This window comes from Canis lupus, chromosome 1 (genome assembly GCF_048164855.1).
Source record: "Canis lupus baileyi chromosome 1, mCanLup2.hap1, whole genome shotgun sequence".
Taxonomy (NCBI): domain Eukaryota; kingdom Metazoa; phylum Chordata; class Mammalia; order Carnivora; family Canidae; genus Canis; species Canis lupus.
In genome coordinates this window covers 39,426,575-39,449,577 of record NC_132838.1, presented here as the reverse complement: position 1 = coordinate 39,449,577, position 23,003 = coordinate 39,426,575, and the positions used below count along the sequence as shown (strand labels likewise).

The 23,003-nt window shown below is 40.0% G+C and overlaps 1 protein-coding gene across 1 annotated transcript in view; it reads right to left on the bottom strand.

Annotated features, from left to right (window-relative positions):
• Positions 1-550: 550 nt before the first annotated feature.
• The window catches only part of SAMD5 (sterile alpha motif domain containing 5), a 57,623-nt gene continuing 35,170 nt past the window's right edge, over positions 551-23,003 (bottom strand). Inside the window, exon 2 of the mRNA XM_072827222.1 lies at positions 551-5,499. Within this exon, the coding sequence (XP_072683323.1) occupies positions 5,437-5,499 (63 nt within the window). The 3' untranslated portion in view covers positions 551-5,436. The remainder of the gene's footprint in view (positions 5,500-23,003) is intronic.

Here is a 23,003-nt window from a genome sequence, read left to right as displayed (position 1 = left end):
TTTGCTCCAGGTCCTGGAGCCAGAAAGCAGTGAGGCAGGATCTGAATCCAGTAGTCTGGATCAAATGAGTCCTGAGATGCCGCATTTCTGTAGAAAAATCACAACCACCTTCAGGTGATGGATATTCAAGGCTGTGGGAGCCAGAGCAGAAACTCGACACGTGGCCCTGCCCACCCACCACCTACCATGTCCCACTGCCTCACCTCCCACTCTGGTGAGCAGTTACGGGCACAAAGTTACAGCCCATCCCCTAGGGAGTATTTTTTTTAGTGAGAAGCGGGGTGGTGGGAAAGGAGAAAGCAACAACACATACATATATAACAATCACACAAAAGCATCCAAGCACACATCCTAATGATCTATTTGCATTTTGCACAAGGAGTAGGGAGCCTTGCTTCCTCCTTTCTTTCAAGTTGGAACTCTGATTTCCCATGCTAACCATAATGCTACATTACTGTAAACATTTATGCATCGTCAATTTAAACAACACACATACTCTATGTCATTCATCAAAATGTAAAAACGATCACAAAAGAGGCCAAGGCGGAACCGCTGTGAAAGCCGTAACATTTATTGAAGAGCGGACATATGTTTGCAAATCACAGCGCTGCATGGGCATACAATCCGTGGTTCATAATGCCATTCCAAGTGAGCTTTAAATAGAGCCTTCTCAGTTCCTTTTAAAAACAATTAAGAAAGTGGGGGAAAAGTGTCAGTTGCAATTCCATTTACAAAAAAATAAAAAATAAACTGCAGCGTTTATTTAGAATGAATCTGTGCTCGGCTACTTGCAGGTACACAGATTGGTTATTTGGACCTACGCACACATTCCCGTAAGGTAGAACTTTTCCGTGAATAATGGCTTTAGGAACCCAGAGTATCTCAGAATATTGTCAAGCTTAGAGAACATGACAACAGGAACAGAATTTCTACCATTTGTCCCAATTACTACACATCACTTTGCCCTCAAGATATTCAATTCAGCATTTTATTTTTGGAGTAATAAAGGAAAAAATCATCTGACAAAGGGCATGACACAGAATGCATCTATAAAAGACACTTCTCATCTTAAATTTGAAAAGCTGACTTACTTCCTTTTGTTCCAGTGGAAGAAATTTTGGCCAAATTGTAAAATAAAACAAAACAAAATAAAACAACCACATCACCCAGTTCTTAATGTGGAATGAAACTTCCCATTTTCCTCTAAAAGTCATCTTTTAACAGCAATAATAAAAAACAAAATTTCACTGCCAGGCATTTAAACAATTTAAAGGAAAATATCTGTTGGGAAGCCAAAAATAAAAAAAGTTATGTTATTTATTTTTCTGAACTACTTTTTTTTTTTTTTCCTTTCATGGATATATCTAAAACAATGATCATGGAGTAGAAATTTGATTTTATATCTTTGGAGATTCCTACTATGAAGCTAAAGAGTATTTTTCCTTTTTGTTGGGGGGGCGGGGGAAGAGTATTTTTCCAATCAAAGAAACTGCAAGTGTAAAACATCTGATGTAGGACTATCTGATGGCCACTGGGATTGCTAAGAGAAAAATTAAAAATTCTAAAAGAGAAAACCTGGCTGATTTGCTTTGCTCTGCACAGCATATTTTGTTTAATACATTTCTTACACCTTTATTCAAAGCACAAGCTGTCAGCTGACTTCTGAGCATTCCCTGAACTTGATTGGCCCTTGATCTGAATACAGAATTGGCAATTTCAGGTCAGGCTCTTGCTCATTTCTTGTATACATCTCTGGACATTATATTTTACTCTTTCTCCTTTATTTACTTTGAATTCAGAAATCTCCTACCTGAACATGATGTTTTGATATGTAATTTAATATTACATGTAAAAATTTATATAAATCAAATATTTCATCTAAAAATGCAATTTTATTTAACCTCTTGTTTTTTTTTTTTTTTTATTCTCCAATGCCCACACAAGGAACCTGTTTACAGTGCTCAGACTCTTCACACTGCAGAGAACAATCCAGATAAGCTCATCTCAGTTTTCTGGCGGGTGCTTCCTAGGCAATGGTACATCTGGCTTTTCTTCACATAGAAAAGTTCGCTGATCCACCATCATCTGCTTGGTATCTTGGCTGGATTTATCCCAGAAGAATCTATGGGGGAATGCCCACTTGCACTCCTAATTTGTAAATCACAGTCATAAAATCAAAGGAAAATGCACATATACTATCCACTAATTCGTATACCAAACTTACATATCTAAAGCTATAAAAAAGAAGACAGTTGAAGAAATACCTTCATATGTATCTATGTGACCATTTCCTCAGCCTTGAGAAGTGCTGGCCTTACACATTTGCTCATTGTTTTTAAAAATCACATTCCTTTCATTCAATCAATAAACATTTAGTTCACTCCTGCTGTGAGTGGCCACTGTAACCTTTCTATTCTTTTCTAAAAGAAAGCAAAGGGGCTTTATTTAGTGGGTTTAAGGCAGCAGTAAGAACATGTCAATTTATGCTTGAGTTTTTCTAGTCAGTTTTAAGGTGATCTCTTTCATGTAAGAGGAAAGAAGGAAGGTCCCAATAAAGAAAGGAGGGAGGAAGGCACTTAGCACTTACTATGTGTCAAGCACAAGGCCAAGAACTCTGAGGCTGTTTGATGCAGAACTATAGCAGTTATTTATTTTTCTCGTCTTATGGAGAAGTATAAAAGGCTTTTGATGAGTTCAACAACTGTTCAAGACACCACTCCCCATGCTACACTATAGCTTATGTTCTAAACAGATTCACCACCTGAAGAGGCAATCAAAATGATTCCAAAATTTGAATGAAGATCCGAGGAACTCCAAAGTCAAAACTCAAGGCTTACTGTCTATATTGTTGATTTCACAATACCAAGATGCTGGAAATTTCTCGAGATTGAGAAACCACTTGAATACAGCTATTCTAATTTGCTTCAATTCCTTTGGTGGGAAGGAGCCCTTGCATTCCCCTGAACCAAGAAATATTTTATGTAAACAAAATCTTTCTTTCTTCATCCCCCAGCACTCTGTTATAAGATGAACAGAACAAAAATTTTGCTATACCCCTCCAACTTCCTCAATGTTATGAAGTAAAAAGTCTCTAATTAATGTCTCTTAATGTTCTAGGAAATACAAATCAAGATACTCCTCTAGCTCTGATAATATATTTGTCCCTTAGCTATTTCCTTTACTTTTATCTATGAAAGATATCATGATTTAAAAATGTAAAAATGCTACCAAAGTTACTCATCATAAGAGTAATTACCTTCAGATACAATCCATGGCAAGACTACTTCCTTTCTTTTACATTCTAACTCTTACCTGACCTTATGTAATGGAAAAGAATCAAGGGGTTCCTTTCACACTTCTCTGCTTAAAGCTTTCTCTCTCTGGCTTTAGGTAAGGAGTCTTTCAGGTCCATTGGCTATTTCACCATTTTAGATTGTGATTCTTAATTTAGGTAGAAGATCATTATTTTCAAATTCCAATAGCAGACACCAAGAGATTTAAATTCAGCCAATTACACTGAGGTTAGACATTACACAAATAGAAAATAAAACCTGAAATCACCAGAGTCCCCTTTTTTTGGTTGCAGTGGATTGCATTATAATGCCAGTGGTGAAAATAATAGATTTTTCAGATAGTGGGTCCTTTCTAGCAACAGTTCAACAAATGCATGTAAATGCACATCTGTGAAATAAATCTGCCACAGATGCTGCACCTGGAAATGAGGTCTTGAACAGGAAGCCATTTATTATCACAATAAATTATATCTGTAATCTATCCAGACCTCCCACTCCTTAAGAAAAATCTAGCTTGGAAATTTGAAAGACTGGTTCACTTGGAAAAAAAAAAATGATGAAAGGTTGATTGGAGTTTAATCCTTACTTATCTGCAAACTACACGTAGTTTAAAGGACAACTTATACATGCTTTCAAGCTTAATTTCCTTGCGTTTGCATTTAAGAATGAGACTGATTTTACAGTGTCTAAATTAATCTCTAGAAGTAGATAAACTATGTAAACCTCAGATTTTTAGAGCAGTATTGTGATAAAATTGCCCTTGGAGACCTTAACTGCTCACCTAGGGACCAGCATGCACCAGGAAGAAAATGAATGTAAATTGCTTCTCCTTAGAGTTTCCTACACTGGAGCATCACAATGCTGATGTAAACTTAAACAGATCCTGTGTACTTCCAAGTAGTGCAGGAAAGACTCTGTAACAGGACTGTGCTCATGGGCTTTCAGAAGCTGCCTGCCCCGGGAGCCTGTGACATACCTGGGTCTTCTTTGATAATTTCCTTTAAGTTTTTGATCCCATAAACAGGGCTCTATTTTAAAAAATATTTTATTTAAATTCAATTTGCCAACATATAGTATAACACCCAATGCTCATCCCATCAAGTGACAGGCTGTGTTTTCTAAGCAGAAAAACAAACAAACAAACAAACAAACAAAAAAAAACACCCTACCTGCATCCAAAGGCAAGAAGAGTAAGAATTAGAAATCCACCAGATCTGTTGTGACTTCCTTTCCCCACTCTATTCCACCCTCCTTTTGGGCTGTGGTCCTGCAGGATCCGTAATGCCCACTGCCATTGCTTACCTCCCCGCCCCCCCAAGCCTGACATCAGAAGCCTGGGGGTGAGGTGGGATGAGGCACAGCACTGGCCACAGCAGTTCCCAGGGAGCAAGGAAAACGAACTATCACATTCCACAGCTGTTCCTGCTCAGTGTCTGTGAGAGCAAGACACTGTTCCTGGTCCTAATGCTAGGTTAACCTTCAGCCAGGTTAAATTAAAAATGAGAAGTCAGAAAAAACTGTTTGCCATTAGTGATGTTCCTCAGTTCATCAGCTTTATGATCCTACCGATAGACAAAATAACAATGAAAAGCACCTTAAAATAAGAATTCCGTCACCAAACCATTCTATATAGAATTAGATAAAATACCTCAACCCATAAGAACATGGTCCTCTATGAAGTGAAAAAAAAAGGATGTTAAAATATAAAACTAAAGCTACTAATTCTCAAGTTAAAGGCTCATATGGAAATAACGTAATGATGAGCTCATGCCAGAAACCTGCTTTTGTCTTATATGACACTTAAACTTAGTTATCACCCAAATGCCTCAGCCAACCTCATTTATTTTTATCAAGAATTCAGAGAATGGAGGGGAGAATCCCCAAAATAGGCAGGAGACCTGATCTCAAAACCTAACTCAGGACTTCTTTATGTATGATGGTTCACTGCCTCATTTCTAGCTATCATAAGTTAGTTACCCAGCATACTAAGTTGATTATTCCAGATTTTTTCCAAGCAAAAAGTTAAGCTGATGAGTATTTCCAGGGTCATCATCCATTTCCCTTTTTGAAAGAAGGTTCTAAATATGCCCATTTCCAGTCTTCAGGCACCTCATGATCCTCCACGAGTTCTCAAAAATGATATCTAGCGGTTCTGTGATGACTTCGGCCAATTCATTAAGTACTCTAGGATGCCAGCCATTGGTACCTGTGGATTTGAACATATCGGGGTTATTGAGGTTCTCCTTTACCCATTCTTCCCCTAGTCCATCATGGATTCCTGCTTTTTTTTTTAAGTAAACTTGACGCCCATTGTTGTGCTTGAACTCACAACCCTGAGATCAAGAGTCACATGTTCTACCAACTGCTACTTCTATCTGTAAGTCACTGTTGTCCCTTTTGAGTTACCACAGGAATTTCAAAAAAATAGCTTTAAGTCTCTGCTTTTTGTTTATCAATTTTCTCTTGGAAGCAACTAAATGAAAAAAATGTGTTTTATTTTTCTCAAGCCTACGTCTTGTTTTAAAATGTTTCGTTCTTTTTTCCTTTTGTGTTTCTTGTAAGAATATGAAAGTTAAAAAATTTATTTTTCAAGATTTTATTTATTCATGAAAGACACAGTAAGAAGCAGAGACATAGGCAGAGGGAGAAGCAGGCTCCCTATAGGGAGCCTCATGTGGGATTTGATGCAAGGACCCTGGGATCAGGACCTGAGCCAAAGGCAGAGGCTCAACCAGGTGCTCCATAAAAAAAATAATAATAATAATAATAATGAAAGTATACCTTGCAACAGCTTGTCTCCCTAAATCACACCACTCCCTACAATTGAGCATCCTTAGTAACAGAACAACGGTCAACACACTTGGAGACATTTAAAGGCCACCTATCTCGTGTTCAGAGGGTACAGATCTATTCAACTTGTATCTGCAGCGCTAATTCCAAAAGCACTTTCTGAAATAAAAAAGACTCCAAATCATCTTTAATCCGAATCATTTGTATGCATAAACAGTAGCTTTTTCACATAAGCACATAAAAAGCATAGTTGTGTAGGAGCTGGAAGAGAGGAAGAAGGATTTCTTCTGAAGCGGCACCCTTGTAGAATTCATCTGTTGTGGTGTGGTCACCTGTGCCGATGTTCTGGGATTGCTATTACACTAATTATCACCGAGCTCTGATAGGTGTTGACAGTTTTAACCCTTTCATTGTCACAGTGATTCCTCAGAAACGGAAAGCCAGCCACAGATTACAGTTTCCTGCCCATATGTTGCCGTATGCCCCAAATCCCATGACAGATCGAGACTAGACAGAGGGGAGGAAGAAAGAGAGAGCGCAAAGGAAGAAGGAGGACACCTGAGTCTTCTGTGTGATTTCTATCTGACAGGCAAACTGTGCCACTTGGATTCAACTGTGTACTGGTTTCATTTTGTTTTTCAACTCGGAAAGCTTTTGGTAAAGGTTGAATCAATTTTGGTGTCTTTTGTTTTGTTTTTCTAGTTTCCAACTCTATAGCCTTACCCCCAATTTCCTCTCTTAAAGCTGTGATAAGCAAAAAAAAAAAAAAAAAATTCATGTTGCAGACATCATTAAATGACTCTTTTAAAAATAATTCTGCACATTTCTCTAGGGTACAACAATTTGTTTTAGCACATGCCATTTCACCCCTGCTCAAATAGCCACCTGCTGATGGCAATATGTTAACTAATATGTCATTATTAATTAGTTTGGGTAATATCATCCAAGAACTGCATCTAAATGGAAAGAAAGTGTTACCATCTATCCTCAGGAAGTTTCTTTCTCCAGGGAATCAAGCTCTTTCTGGGCCCTTTTATTTTTTTCTATATTACTAATACCATACTACTAATTAATATATTCAAATAGTCACTCAAATAAATTCATATCTAAGCCAATGCCTCTATTAAAATCACCTCCTGTCATGAACTATGAAAGAGCAACGTTCATTCTGTCTTGACAAACTAAGTTTTTCTCGGGGGGAATGAGGGGAGATTCTGTAGAGGGAAGCCACCCTAATATAAAGTAGGCAAGACTATTTGTTTTTTTAAGATTTATTACTTATTTGAGAGAGACAGAGAGGGCATATGAGCAGGGGGAGAGGCAAAGGGAGAGGGAGGAAGAGAATCCCAAGCAGACTCCACACTGAGCACAAAGCCTGATGCAGGGCTCGATCCCATGAACCTGAGATCATGACCTGAGCCATAATCAAGAGTCAGATGCTTTAACCAACTGAGCTACCCAGGCACCCCAGGACAGTCTGGTTTTTAATGCTGTAATAGGTGAATGAATGAAAAGGCATTCCACCAAGAACCGTAATGACTATACACCGCGAGAGAACGCATTTCAAACAGAAAAAGCATAAAGAGCCTCAGGTTACAGCATTAGGAGTTTCTGAGATGGCAGGAGGACCACAGCTAGGATCAAGGAAGAGTCACAAAGGGAAGGAAGATTCTCGGAAGTCTGCCCATGCCAGATACAGCTCTGGCTCAAGTCAGAATGATGGCCTCACCTACCTTGAAAGGTCATTTTTATTCTAGGAAGCTCTGAAAGTAAAGAAAATGCCTTTGGACAGGTTATCACCAGCAAACACAGACACCCTCCATATTAAACTCCTCTAAAGATGTGGACTAGGGAATCATTCACAAATCTCACATCAAGCTGACAGCCTCCGAAACCTCCTGTGCCTTTGGTTCAACAAAAACAAATCATATTCATTAAACAAGCCCAGCCTTGCATTTTGCTATTTTTCGTTCTTTGGGGGAGAAGGTAGGAGGCAGACAAGCAGGATTTCCGCAGTTGGGTCATGGAGAGTTTCAAGATGTGAGAGAGTCACAGAGAGCAGTAATTAGCCGAGCACATGTTGCTTCATGATCGCAAGGAAACATCACTAATTTCCCTGTTACAAACATGGCTTCATGCTCTGGCAGCTGACATGCAAAGTGACATCCTTGCTTCTGCTCCTGATAGATCCCACTCTTCATGTGGAGTAGAAATGAACAGATTTTTAAAATTCTGGCCAGTTGTAAGGAGAAAACCGCAGTAAGTCAGTCTTATGGGCAGACAGGCAATGCCAGTCTGGCCTCATTTCACAGAGTTGCTCTCCCCCCTGCACATTTTTCATATTTCCTTTTCCCCCTAAGTTACATGGCATATGCCTACCAAGAAAGAAGCTCTTTCTTCCCTCCACCAAGAAAAATAATAATCTGTTTATATGTATTTATAGGCTTCTTTGGATACGGTACTAGGTTGACAAAAAAATCATACATAGAATTGTCTCAACTCTGGTCCTTTCTCAAAGATCATGAAAGCCAACCTCAGGTATAAGAAACAGCAGGTTATAGTTTTGGTTCTATTAGTGCTCTTTGGAGTTTTGCTATTTTTAAGGATGATCTGTGAAAAAATGAATGTCAGTGGTTTGTTTGTAATGTGCCAAATTATATCTCCCTATTTCTAGGGAAACACTGCTAAAAAAAAAAGTTTCTACCCTAGTTGGGCTAATTCTTCCCCAACCTGCCTTTGATCAAGACCACTCTCAATCAGAGTTCTTACATTAGGCCCACACAACAAACCTAATTCTTGAACTGAACTGTGAATTTCCCGGTTTTACTTGTTCTAGGCTATTATGGGGAATGGGAGAGATGGGGGAGGGGGAGTCTTTCATTTCACAGATACTTGGCAATTCTAATCTATGTTAGAGTTCCAATCTGAGAAACAGAGAGAGGCAGCAAAAGTTATTTAATGAATAAAGATACTATTGTCCTGTGGTTAAAAAGATTTATGAGATTACATTTTTTTCTCAGTTGATTATTCTGAGTTTTAACTGATTTGAAGTCTGTTTCTCTTTTTAGCTGGTGATTTTCCCCCCTAATTAAAGATAATCAGAGTTATATGGAGGCTACTCCATTTAAAAATCATTTCTCTATTATGTTATTATTCTAAAGGATATAGCTCTATTACAGACTTAGAACCAACAGACCGAAAATCTCTATATTGGTTGCTGGATAAACACACAAAGTGTATATAAATAACTGATGTAATTCCTGACAACGAGGTGGTGAGGGTGGGGACAACTCTCAGGAAAAAATTAAGATTCAGTACAGATACTACCTTCTCTCCTTCTGGATGACACAAGGGGTGCAAAGCTGAATCTTTGGGTGGTCGGGTGACAAGATAAAGGTGTTTTGTTTTGTTTTTTTACATCGTGATTTTCTCAAGCTAAGTTTACCAACATTCAGCTACATCACATTGCTTCTCATTTGGGAACCAAGGATGGTTAGAATTTGCTTAGAGAGAGGGGCTTAAATACAGCCTCATTTTAACTGTAAACTCCTCCAAGGGCAGAAAATCACATTTCATATTTCTTTTTATCTCCAGCAGGAACATATATATACACATATACACATATACACGCGTGTGTGTGTGTGTGTGTGTATATATATATATAAAATGTCACACATGCTACTACTGCCAATTGATTGAATCATCCACAGTATAATTTTTATGTATAATTTCTCAGTAAACTAAGTTCCTATTGGAATATATTAGTCTAGCAAGTCAGCATCCATGCCCTTTTTCTGCTAGAGGAGTCTTACAGGGCAGATTTCCCAGGGATTCAGTCCAAGACTAAAAAATGTTTGATCTACTCCAGAATGATCTACGTATATTTCCTTTTTCTGCCTTTAAACACAAACACCCAAATGCTACATAAACTTCTGTACAGTTATCCTTTCTGTCTTCATCTGTGGTGTGTCTTTGCAAGGTACTGACTGACTACCCACCCAGTCTCCGGAAAAAATTAAGCGGGATAGAAGAAACCGCACTGCTTCTCACTACCTCCTCTGGACCCACATGGGTTCTCAACTTCACTTGGGGCTTTTGTGCAGGTTTTCAGCAAATGGAAAGGACACCAGAGATGCTGGAAATGTTTTTACCCGCTTATTATTCAGCAAACTCTCAAGAACAAACTCAGAGGTTAAAAGACAAAAGCCTCTTTGTTTATACTATCCTCAGGGCATTCACCGATTTTATAATTTCTCCAACAGAAGAGCTATGAAAACTCCAGCTTTCTTAAAAGCACTTGGTTATGTTCATCACTGAATATTCTGAATATGCTAAATTCCCACACACTGAGCCCAGCCCTCAGGGGGCTGTGGTCCGCTGCCCATCGAGTGGTAGCAAGTTCCAGGAGAGCAGGTTCAGAGGCCCTGGACGCCCTCACCGCCTAGAGTGAGAGCCACATCTTATCTCTACCAGGAAGAAATTATCAAGATTTAACTCCTGGGAATTCTGTATTGTTCTTGCAATAATTTTATAATAATTAACAGCTGTCACAACATGAAGCTGGGGGTAGGTCACTGCACTCTGAAGGAAACATGGTAGCCGGAGGGGACAGTGTTTTTAAGAACAAAGAGGGAGCTTGAGCATATTTACAGACTGCGTGGAAGGATTCCATGGAGAGAGACCAAATGCCAGAAGACAAAAGGATAATTATGGATCAGAATTATTATGTGGGATAAGAGTAGATCCCCCAGGGGAGGGATTAGTCTTAAAGGGAAGAGGGGTCATTCCTCATCAGAAATAGGGGGAAAAACAGATGGGCAAAGATGCCAGTACATTCTGAAGGGAAGGACACAAAGGGAGGGAGCAAGCGTGCACACAGCTTACTAGCTCTTGGGAAGGGCCAAGTGGAGGCTCTGAGGAGCTGGGGGTAAGAGGGGCAAGGGTAGGGTTTTCAGCTGAGGGGAGAAGTCTGCAACAGCCATCGAGGGAACCTGGACATGAGATCAGCCTTACAGGTGCCCAAGGACAGACTCTATGGAATTATAGCAAAATGGGCCCTTAGAGGTTTTGTTTATGCTTCAAAGCCTCCAACTACCACCCAAAATCGTGATCAAGACACAGGCCTAGAAATGAGTTCTACAAATCCAGAACAGAAATGATGAAAATGTTAGAAAGTGCTGAATATCAGTGTTCTGGCCTCCGGCACAGCTCTTCAAAACATACACGGTGGGTCTTTTGATGAAAGTCCTGTTGGTGAGGGTCTCAGTTCCAGCGGGCTGGTATAGCAGAACACCAGCGACTGGTTGGTTCATAAATGAAAGATATTTATTTCTCACACTTCTGGAAGCTGGGAAGTGCAAGATCAAGGCGGCCAGAGAGTGTCTGTTGAAGGCCCTCTTCTTGGTTCACAGCCACCATCTTCTCACCGTGCCCTCACATGGCAGATGGGGTGAGGGAGCTTGCTGGGGTACCTTTTATAAAGGCACCCGTCCCATCCTAGTGCTTTACCCTCATCAATCATCTCCCAAAGGCCCCACCTCCAAATACCATCATACTGGGGATCAGGTTTCAACCTAGGACTTTTAGAGAACACGTGCAGTCTACAGAAAAGTCTGTCTCTAACGAAACTCATGTGCTACTTACTCACTGAAGGATTCTCATCTCTCTCTCTCTCTCATCTACCATGTCATAGTAAAGCCATCTATTATTATCTACTAACGGTCTGAGGACACCATTAGCACTAATCCACTAACCCTTATTACAATTATCACCGATATAATTGCCCCTAACACTATGTTTATAGTAAATACTATGAGTATTATTTTAAAGATTTTATTTATTTATTTATGGGCGACACAGAGAGAGAGGCCGAGACATATGCAGAGGCAGAAGCAGGTTCCCTGCGGGGCGCGCCCAATGTGGGACACGATCCCAGGACCCCGGGTTCACGCCCTGAGCCAAAGGCAGACACTCAACCACAGAGCCACCCAGGTGCTCCAATACTATGATTATTATTACCTCCTTGTCCTGGCAACTGGGAGCAACTACTATTTATTCAGTGACCTTCCCCTGTGCCAGGCACTGTGCTGAGAACATCGTGTCTTTATGCATGATCTCCCTTACTTCTCACCATAAGCCAATGTAATGGCTAACATGCATCCAGTTTCATAAATGAGGAATCTGAGGCTTTAACGTGTAGATAACCTGGCAGAGTCAAAGGGCTAATCAGTGGCAGATAGGGTCTGTCCAACAGCACAGCCTCCCCTTACAAAAGTGTGTCTGAACTCCCATCAGTTTCGATTGAGAATGTATAATAAATGAGCAGCGTTCCCCAAAGTTCACATCCCTTAGAAGGTGAACTTAGAAATGAGGCCTCTGCCGAAGGTTGAGGTTCTTGAGATAAAATCATCCTGGATTAGGGTGGGCCCTGAATCCAATCACTGTGTCCTCATGAGGACAGTACACAGAGAGACCTACAGAGAGGGGAAGTTCATGTGAAGACAGAGGCAGAGAACAGAGACATGCAGCCTTAACCAAGTCATGCTCAGACCCCTCTGAAAAGGGAAGGAGCAGAGGATTCTCTCCTAGAGGCTTTGCAGGGAGCATGGCCCCACCAAGACCTCGACGTCAGACTTCTGGACTCCAGAAAAATGAGAATAAATTTCTGTTGTTTTAAGCCATTCAGTTTGTGGCACTTTGTCACAGCAGCTCTCAGAAACTAATACCTTTCACAGAAATATAGAACTTCTCAAATGCTCTTAGGAATATTTTTAATCACTTCATTGTTTTTGGCATTACATGCGAATGTGACCTTAGGCAAAAGGTGTTTTTATTCAGAATATTAAATATTGTGCATAATGCTTACTTAGATATTATATTTAATGTCATTTATAATATATAAGGAAAATTTTGCTTCTTCAAATTAAATAAATTATGTAAAGTATTTAATTATGTAAGAAAAAACTGATATAAAAATACATTAAAAACTATACACAGTGTTTAGACATGGACTCTGTGTATATTAAAAAGCAGACTGAGGCTTAACCATTTGTTACAGCATCAAAAATACAAAATAATCAGAATTTGAAATGATTGCTTTTCTTCTGTTTAATGTCCAAGGTTTATTTATTATTTATTTGAATAGTTATGATTTGCTTTAAGTCACAAGATAAGAGAAGTTCCAGTGGCTATTTGCAAGTATTTCTCTATAAATCACATACTATATTTGTGAATATTTTTATTTCAAGTTCAAATTGACCATATTTTTGTTTTGATAAGTGATTGATGAATGAGAATTTAATGTGCAAGGTAAGCATATTTGATCCCTACAAGGTTTTCACTTTAAAGAGGAAAATATTTAAATAATTTTCATTGATACATTTAAAGACATATAGTAAAACAATAGTTATTCCCAACCTAGGAAACTTTTTGACTCCTCCGGCAGCTCAGAACTCTACAGCTGGAAAATACTGCAATATTCTACATTAGCAGTTCTCAAACATTTGCTTCCAGGATCCATTTGCATTTTTAAAAGCCATTGAGGGTTCCAAAGAGCTTTTGTTTATGTGGGTTATAACTACTGATATTTATTGTACTTGAAATCACAACTAAGGAATGTTTAAAATATTTAATAAAAACAGTAAATGCATTACATGTTAACCTAAATAAGATTTTTAGGAAAAATGCATTCCTCTCCCTCCAAATTAATAAGAAGAATGGCATTATTTTACATTTTTGGATATTTCTTTAATGGCTAGTTTAATGGAGTGCTGGGGTCTCACATCTTCCACATCTGATCTGTGGCAATACTTTTTTTTAGGTGAGGTGGCTAAGTAAAATCTAGCCTCACATAGATGTGTCATTGAAAAAGGAAGATTATTTTCATAGTTTTAGATAGATAATTGTAGGTATTATTCATGATGAGATGCCAAAACTTGACAATAGGCAGCTGTCAACCAGTATCTTAACAGTCCCAGTGTGAAATCTGAAACCACATCAATGACCTTTTCATAATGTCTACTATATTAAAATCACTGGTGTATTTTCTGTGAATGGATCTCTTCCCATATATGATTTTCCCACATCATGCATTTCATCATTTGGAAAATGGCAGAACAGTTCCTGGGCTATGCAGATCTTCCAAATATTAACATATATCATTATTCAATACCAAAAAAGGAAATTTGTTCATGTCACCACCCATATCATCAAAAAAGCCTTCAAGTCCTGGGAAACTGTCAATCTCACTGTGACCAATACAGGTTTTAGAAAACGGAATTTTTACTTGAATATTCAAATTTTATCATCAACGACAAATATGCCTTGTTCAATATCAATGAGCTATCTCCTAAATATCCAAGTCTAAATACCATGGTTTGTTTCTCGGTTACTCTTTCAACTGAAAATGATGTTCCATGAAGAAAGCAGCCAGTTGAGCTAGCAACTCCCAACAACAGCAGGTGTGGTTTGCAGAGACAAGGTTCATGGATACTTCCATTTGCAAAGGAAGTCTTTATGGGTCTGCAGGGGGGAGAAAAGAAATCTCCTACTCTCTACGTTCTTGGCTGAGAAACCTCCTGTAATGAGAGACTAACAAGAGAAAAACAAATTTAATTTAATTTTGTGTGTATGAAGGCCCCAAAGATACGAGGGCCAAAGATGCAACAAAAGCAGGTAGCTTTTATACCTTTTAGACAAAGAAACAGTAAATGTAAAGAATGGACAAAGCTAAGAGAGGTTTAGGCTTAGGGTAGAAACTTAGTAAAGAAGTAACAAGGTTTGTTTATGGAGTCTCTTGGCCCTGAACTCCCTATCTCTGGTGATAAGAACGGCTCCTTTCCTCCTGGCACTGAGAGGGGACCATTCACATGGAGATTTATTTTCTGCTTTCAGAGAGACAAAGGAAGTCAGAGCATCCTTTTTGCATAAACCATTTCTTATGGAACTTTAATTCAAAGTAATCAGTTTGCCAAAGTGGTACTATTTGGGGGCACCCTGCCATCAAAAGGTTCTCCTTTGCTTACAGAGAATATTTTTTAAAATGTACACAGAGATTGTGATTTAATAAATTTACTAATTTATATTGCTTCATCAAAGACATTTTAAGGAAAATGGCTTTGTGGAGGGGGCATGTATAGGTAAGGAATACAATAAACCCTAATAAATGGCAAAGATTGTCACAGTGTTGCTAGGAAATAATTATTACCTTGTAGACTCACACTTTGAGAACCAGTGCTCAATCACACTTCCAGATGCAAGAGGCAAGGTAGAGATCACAAAATCAACACCAGCAAAACTGTGACCAACTTTATCAGTCCAGAATATAATTCTGCCCTTTGAAATAAAAGCTCCTTCCTAGTAATTGTTCTGTATTTACCCTTCCGGCTCCCCATTTGCCTTAGCCCCATGAAACTGGAAAGTCTGGAGCCTTCCTGCCATGAAAGCAAGTTGACTTTCCTCTCCAGTCTGGTGAGAGAGATTGCAAAGATAGCTGGTCGGAGGGGGTGGGGGTGTCTCTAAGGGACTGTGCCTGCCAACTTTCACAAGAGCTTTTGAAGTGACTTGGGCAATTCTGAACACAGCCAGCCCGCCGCATCAAAATAATTGTGGTCTCCTGGCATCCCACCCAGCTTCCCGAACACTGAAGCATGGCCTCCACTGGGCCTTGACCTCACCTGCCAAATTGGAATGAGCAGGGAAGCAAGGCAACTGTCATAATCCTCTTTAGCAATTCCTCGAAAAGCTTATTTGTATGTTTAGTGGCAGCCAGAATGAAGGACTATCCAGGGCATCTGTGCTGTTTGCTATTGCTCTACTTCTTCTATGGGTTTGGCAAGGGAAAAGAGGGACATTCTCAAATGTCCCACAAAGGCCACATGCTCTGATGCCATCATTCAGAGTCTCCATGACCATCAGCCAATTGCTTTAAAGGAACAGTATTTATAAAGTCATCTGAATAATGCTCAAGCTGCTGGTCTTGTCCAAATTAACTTGGAAGACACATATAAATGGGTTACCCAAAGCAGCAAAATATTTAACAGGACTGAGTTCCATCATACACTGAAAGTCTTTACCACAACATACTTGCTACTATGAAGTGATGGTTCCAGGTTTGGGGAAAAAGCCCAGATCAAATGACCTCACAGTTACAGTACAAGGTAGCCTAATGTCACTTTGTCCAGAGTAAGCCCAGAGGGCCGTGTGTGTTTATGTGTGTGCATGTGTGTGTGTGTGTGATGCTGAAGGATAGGGATGAAGGATGGGAAACACATGAGGGTATACTACCTCAAACCAAACCAGCCAACCCTCCAGGTATTCCTCAATAGCCATCCATCTCCTTCTTCTGGAAAGAAGTGAAATCCTCTGGGGGTGAGGGTGGGAGAGGGGTTGCGGAAGGGGAAGGGAGGGTGAGAACTAGTGTAGGAGCAGAGATCCAGGCTCAGAATCTGAAATGAAACCACAGGTTTACGGCTTCCTGGATGGGAAGCCTTGGGCACATAACCTAATCAGTCTGTGCTTCAGTCTCCCATCTATAAAATGGGAACAACAGTAATACCTGCATCTCAGACTGCTGTTATGAGCATTAAACAAGCTAATATTTTACGACTATTTTAGAACAGTATCTGGCATAGGTAAGCCCATATCAGCATCTGGGTGTTTTTCTAACATCTACCCCTTTTATAAGGGCAGGAAATTCTGTTTTGTCGTTCCATCACTGAGTGATATAAACCCACCCCTAAAGAGGCACAGATACTTAGGCACATCTTCAGAAAAAAAACAAACAAACAAACAAAAAAAAACAGAAGGATGTGCGGTGGCATTAAGTTAGTCATCCACAAATGTTATTAGAATAAATCATGAATAATGTGTATGCTTTAAGCACTGTCTAGCCATTAACTTTTAAATATTTCATTTAGCTTTGTGAAGCATGCCCTATAGAACATAACTACCTCAGTAGTAGTTCTTAGCTTGTTCAAGCATAAAGACCTCTTTAATTATTTTAAAAACACAGTAACATCCCTCCACATACACACACACATACACACACAGGGCATGTGAATAAAAAAGAATAATTTTACTGGAATATCTTTCTTATTTTCCCAATGCCCTTTGATTGAGAAAAAATATTGCTTATTTAAAAGTGACCAAGGGATCCCTGGGTGGCGCAGCGGTTTGGCGCCTGCCTTTGTCCCAGGGCGCGATCCTGGAGACCCGGGATCGAATCCCACGTCGGGCTCCCGGTGCATGGAGCCTGCTTCTCCCTCTGCCTGTGTCTCTGCCTCTCTCTCTGTGACTATCATAAATAAAAAAAAAAAAAAAAAAAAAGTGACCAAAAATTTAAGAATGCTTTCAAATACATTTAAACAAAATGTATTGTTTACATAGAGATCCACTGAGAATGTGTAGTACCCAAAGAGGTCCCAAGACTCTTGTATTAATTCCTCAAGGGTCTGCGTTCCTTGGATCAGGAGCCACTTTGAATCATCAGAAAGTAAAATCACATTCTTGAAAACATCCAAACATATTAAAATGAAAATTGGTTAGCCAAATGATAGTCAAACCCCAGAAACCCAACTTTGATGTCACATGGGTGGTCTTTACCTTCTCGCCTTGGTTAGCCTACACCAGGCAAGACTCTCCAGCAGTGTTTCAAGAAGCAAAAGGGCAACTTTTTTTTTTTTTATGTCTTAAATCAGAAGGGCTTGCCTTACTCTGTGCACAATCTTCCACAATTGGGCCTCACAATGTTTCATTGTTTACTCCTTCAGGAATCCAACCCACTGCAGCAAAGACGTGAGACAGAGAAACAGATAATCCCATGTAGTTTCTGCAGGAACTGTGCCTGTTTCCAGAGATAATAGAAAGGACCCAAATTTCCTGGAACTAATACAGTTCCATGGAAACATCCCCAAGCAAAAACACAGAGGCTCAATGGACTGGATGTTGCTCAGAAAATTCAAAAGCAGGATAACGAGGGATTTTAGAACTCCCCCTTCTCCTTTTGCTGACGAGAGTTTCCCCCTGCATGACCTGGAATGCAAGCCCGAAAGCTGAATTTTGTCCCCCAGTTAAAGCAGTATTTGAAACAGTCATATACATCTGCTGAGATCATGGTTAGGGGCAACTTCTTTTCTTGTGTGCTTCTCATTTTCTTTGAGGCCAACTGGAAAATAACCTTTCACATTGCTGCATTTTACTCTCCTTTTAAAGGAGGAGTTGTTTTTATTTTAGGACATAATGTGCAAAATCATGCTATTTAACACTACATTATATTCACAGATCATGAAAGTTAAATAAAGACACCTTGCTGATTTCTTAATATAGATTCAGCTAAGATTAGTTATGCATCTGCCACCTTAACATTCAGATTGGGGGGAAAAGCCTTAGTTAAAAATCACACTTGCATTGTAAGTGCTTAGATTTTCATGGTTCATTTAAGAGCATCACAATCAAGAATTTAATTATGTCAAAAAAAGAATGGTGTCTTCTTAACAGGCAAGATTACATCCCCCTCTACTTCTCCCCCCCCACCCCCCAAATGGATCATTTTCCTTAACCTCTATGGACTTATTTTCTGACCTATGAAATAGGGCATTTGGCTAGATGATTTTAAGATAGCCTCTGGTTCTATCATGCTTTGGATTTTAAGATTTCTAAAGAACAGACTGACGAGGAGGTAAAGAGGAAACAGAGCTAACAGGCTATGGGGAACCTGGCCAATTTGATTCCTAAACAAGGTGATATTTTCCATGATACCAGAAAAACGTCCCACACACATAATCAGCGGACCGAACCCAGGATAAAGGGCAACAGGGTGCCACAGAACACAGAGACACCCAAGCTTTAACTCTGCTTTATCACTTAAACATTTGCCTCCCAATATGCTATTCCACAAATCATCGAATCCCAAAAAAGCCCCACAGATTCCTTCCAACCAAAACCTGTACGTGATGGCATCAGGGTGGGCTGAGAACTAATAACAAGACGTTCATCTGGGGGGAAGGGAAGGGTCTTCTTTTGGGATCAGCAAATCTAACAATAACTTCCAGGCTGTGTAACAAAGTGTTTATGCCTTGCAAGTTTCTATAAATGCACAGTATAATCCTTTCCACTGCTGAATTACTTAAATAATTCACTCTGGTGGCGGACAGTGTTCTGATGGGGTCGATTAAATGAAGGTCTAACCGGTGAGGAGTCCTGTTCCCCCATCAAACAGAGCCTGAGACAAAGGCTTGCGTGCATGTAGTTTATTTGGGAATGTGATTCCGGAGAGCAGAAGTAAGGGCCTGGGAAAGGGAACTCAGAAAAGGAAAGCCAACAGGAGGATTCATCCTGGAGCCGGCCACTTAGGTTCAATCCTGCAATAGAAATGCGTCTCAGAACCCTGCATGTAAGAGAAGGAAGAGGAAAATGTTTATCCCTCAGAGTTTATTGCCCATTTGTGGAGGTTTGCCTCGTGGGTGTTAATTTCTCTGCAATTCCTGTTTGCACATGTGAGTCCTCAGTCAGCTCCCACAGGAGTGCATGACAAAACAGAGGAAGCCCTAAACATAAAGCAAGAATCACAGGCTTCAGCCAATGAGCTGTCAGGCTGCACCCACGTGTTGCTAGTGGAAGACTGAGGAGAACTGCTGGCTTAGCACTGGCTGCAATATGAAACTGAGGCCAAGATAATGTGAAGTGGCATACACCAGCACCAGGCAAGTGTATCAGTCAGGTTGGGCCAGTTATGCCATAGTAACAAATAGCCCCACAGCAGCAAAGGTTTATTTGTCAGTCACGCCACAAACCCAGTGTGGGGCTGCTACGGTTCCGTGCTATTTTCTTAGCTTGCAGGACCAAAGCTGACCACACCGTCTCCATCAGGAACACGGCCAGTCACTGTGACTTGAGAGGAAAGGTTAAATTTGTGAACCATGCACAGGTCTGTAAAGCTTTTGCCTGGAAGAGACCTTTCTTTGACCAAAACATGCCCCAGGCCTATGCTCAGTTCAGAGGGATGCAGTATGTGATACTCCTGTGGGGCAATGCAGGAAGGCTGATTCAGAGCAGAGTAATACAATCTCTCATTCTATGCTTTCATTTTCATGGGCGAAAAGCCAGGGGTAGGAGGAACAAATCACTTCAGGGACCCCTGTGCAAATGCTTTTACCGTACCATCTTTTCTTTGAGCATAAGACCAGCCAGTATTTAGAAATATTAGGTCCCAGTTAAAGCAAGTAGATCTTTTGCCAATGAGAGAGAGAGAGAAGAAAAAAAGAGGATGGGTGATTCCTTAGGGGGAAGCGTTGGAAATCTTTGACTTCTTATGCCACACGTTTTTTCAATTTATAGATGTTGAGGTGAGTCAGCTCTCGGAAATCACAAATGAAGTGACTTCTGAGCAGGTTAATGATAGAGCTGGGACCAGGCTTCCATTTTCCATATTCCATTCCAGGGCAAAGCTGATAAGAAACATTACAGTTCTAACTTTATATTCAAATTACCTGAAAACTATATATTTTACAGAATTTTTTTTTTTCAAATTTAACAGCCTAGCATACACAAATGAAACAAGTTTAAATAGCTTTGTCTTGTCAGGCAAAGTCCAACGTACTTTATTAATAAGTATTAGTGTGAATAAGCTTATCTTACGTCCAGAACACTTATTTACCAGCCTGCTGACCAGAGATGTCAAGTTGTCTGCATACAATTAAGAAGCTTCAGAATTTTGTTAGATGAAAAGCCCAAGAGGGAAAGGGTTAGGCTGGCTTCACTGAAATAAATGGAGCCAAATTTGGGAAAGAAAAATGGAACCTCCAGGTCTTCACCTAACTTGATTCACATCACAAGCCAATGAGGAAAGGGTGGCAAACCACTGCCTTCCTGTATTTATTCAGTCAAAGTTCACTCAGTGCCCACTACAGGCCCGGCACAGGTCTAGCCACTGGCCTAGAAAATCTGAGGCAGCCAGTGTCACACCCCACCTCACAGAGTGTGCACTTCAGGGAGGGGGAAGGGAATGCAGAGGATGGACAGTTAGACATGCAAATGACCAAGATAATTTCAAATTACAACATGTTTGTAAATATAGTAAAGCTGACATGGTAGTGAGAGGTGGGGTGCCAAGCTATAAAGGATGTTCTCTGCGAGCAGGCAATATGTAAGAAAATTATGAAATCTTTGAAGTAAAATCACAACATGGTTTTTAGAAGTAGTTAGCAGCGGCATCCCGTAAGGGCTATTTTTACTCTATTAAGATCCTTGAATGAATTTTACCTTCTGTGTTCTCTCTCCATTTCCCATTCCCCACCAAATCTCTCACTTAATTGGCCATTACTATATTTTTTTTCTGGATGTATTTATTAAATGCAATTTTATGATTATAGTTTTTAATTTAAAAAATCAAGCAAGTGAGCTTTTTATATGCCCATTACCTAAATTAAATTGCTTTTTAAGTATTTTCTGTATATCACAAAGCCTTTGAAAGAATATTCATCATCTTTCCTCACAAACCCCAGCCACTTCCTTCCCTTACCCGCATTTAATTCTTGTTACAGAAAGATTTCTTACCTTTCTAAAACTGTAGCTGGGAAAAATACAGGTTCCACTAAACAAAAACTTCCTTTCTAATCTCTCCTGGGCAAAATGCATACAGGACACAGAATTCTAAGAAGGACTCCGATGACCCATGCCTTTGCCCAATGCCCTCCCTTCCAAGTATGAGTAGACCCTGTGAATATGTGAGAGGTCACTCCCATGATTAGGTTACATTATAAGACAAAAGGCAGATGCTTCGGGTTGGCCTAATCTAATCCTCATGTTTTCAAAGCAGAGTGTTTTTCCTGGCTAGAAGACAGGAAGTCAGAGAGATTGAGAGCACATGAAGGCCCCAACCCACTACCACTGGCTTGAAGATGGAGAGGCTACCTGAGAAGAACTGCAGTTAACCTCTCAATGTAGAGTGGCCCACGCTTAAGGGCCAACAAAAAAGACGGGGACCTGCGATCTACAGCTGCAAGGAACTGGGATCTCTCGTCAATTAATTAAGTTTAGAAACAGATTGTTGCCCAGATCTTCCAGATGAGAGCCCAGGGTGGCTGCTATCTTGACTGGCCTTATAAGATCCTGAATAGAGAACCCAGTCCGGCTTGCCCAGAACACTGAGCTACAGAACTCTAAGATAATACAGGAATGTTATTTTTAGCTTTTGGGTTTGTGGTAATTTGTCACGAAGCAATAGCAAAATGATACATGTAGCCAGATTTCTCAACTGAAGTGTTCAACCAATAAACACCTACGTAACTCTTCCAGCCTTCAGGATGTGTGAGGTTAATTCTAACGAAAGGAAGGGAATTCTCCGGGTGAAAAGGGGAGGAGGGTCAGTGATGGAAAGACAGGATCCAGAGCAGAGCAGACCAATGGGAAACATGAGGTCATTTACCTGCTCATTTGCAGGGTTACATCACCAACTACTCTCAAGGAAGGCAAGAGGTAGAGCAACTAGGATAAAGTAAAATGCACCGAGCCACAGGTGACAGGGATTTGGATACAACCAACTGATTTTCTTAGCACATGAGGTCAGGGAGGGAGGGGAGATCATGACACTGTTTATCATAACATCTCTGTCATGCCTTTATGATATTTTTCCAATTATAAATTCACATGATTACTTGCAAAGAGTTCAAAAGCATTTATGTAATGCAGCAGCAGGAAACACTGTGTTCACCTAATACTCTCTTATTTTCCTTTTTTCTTGGCACAAAGGAAGGCTATAGTGCTCAGGCTCCCCCACAAAAAGGTGGGGAGCATTTGATGGCATTCTGACCAATGGGATGAAAGTAGAAATAATAGACATCATCTCCAGGCCACACTTAAAAATATCATGAGTCAATGTCCAGTTCTCTTGTCCCTGAAGAGGCCATGTGTTGAGATGAGAGG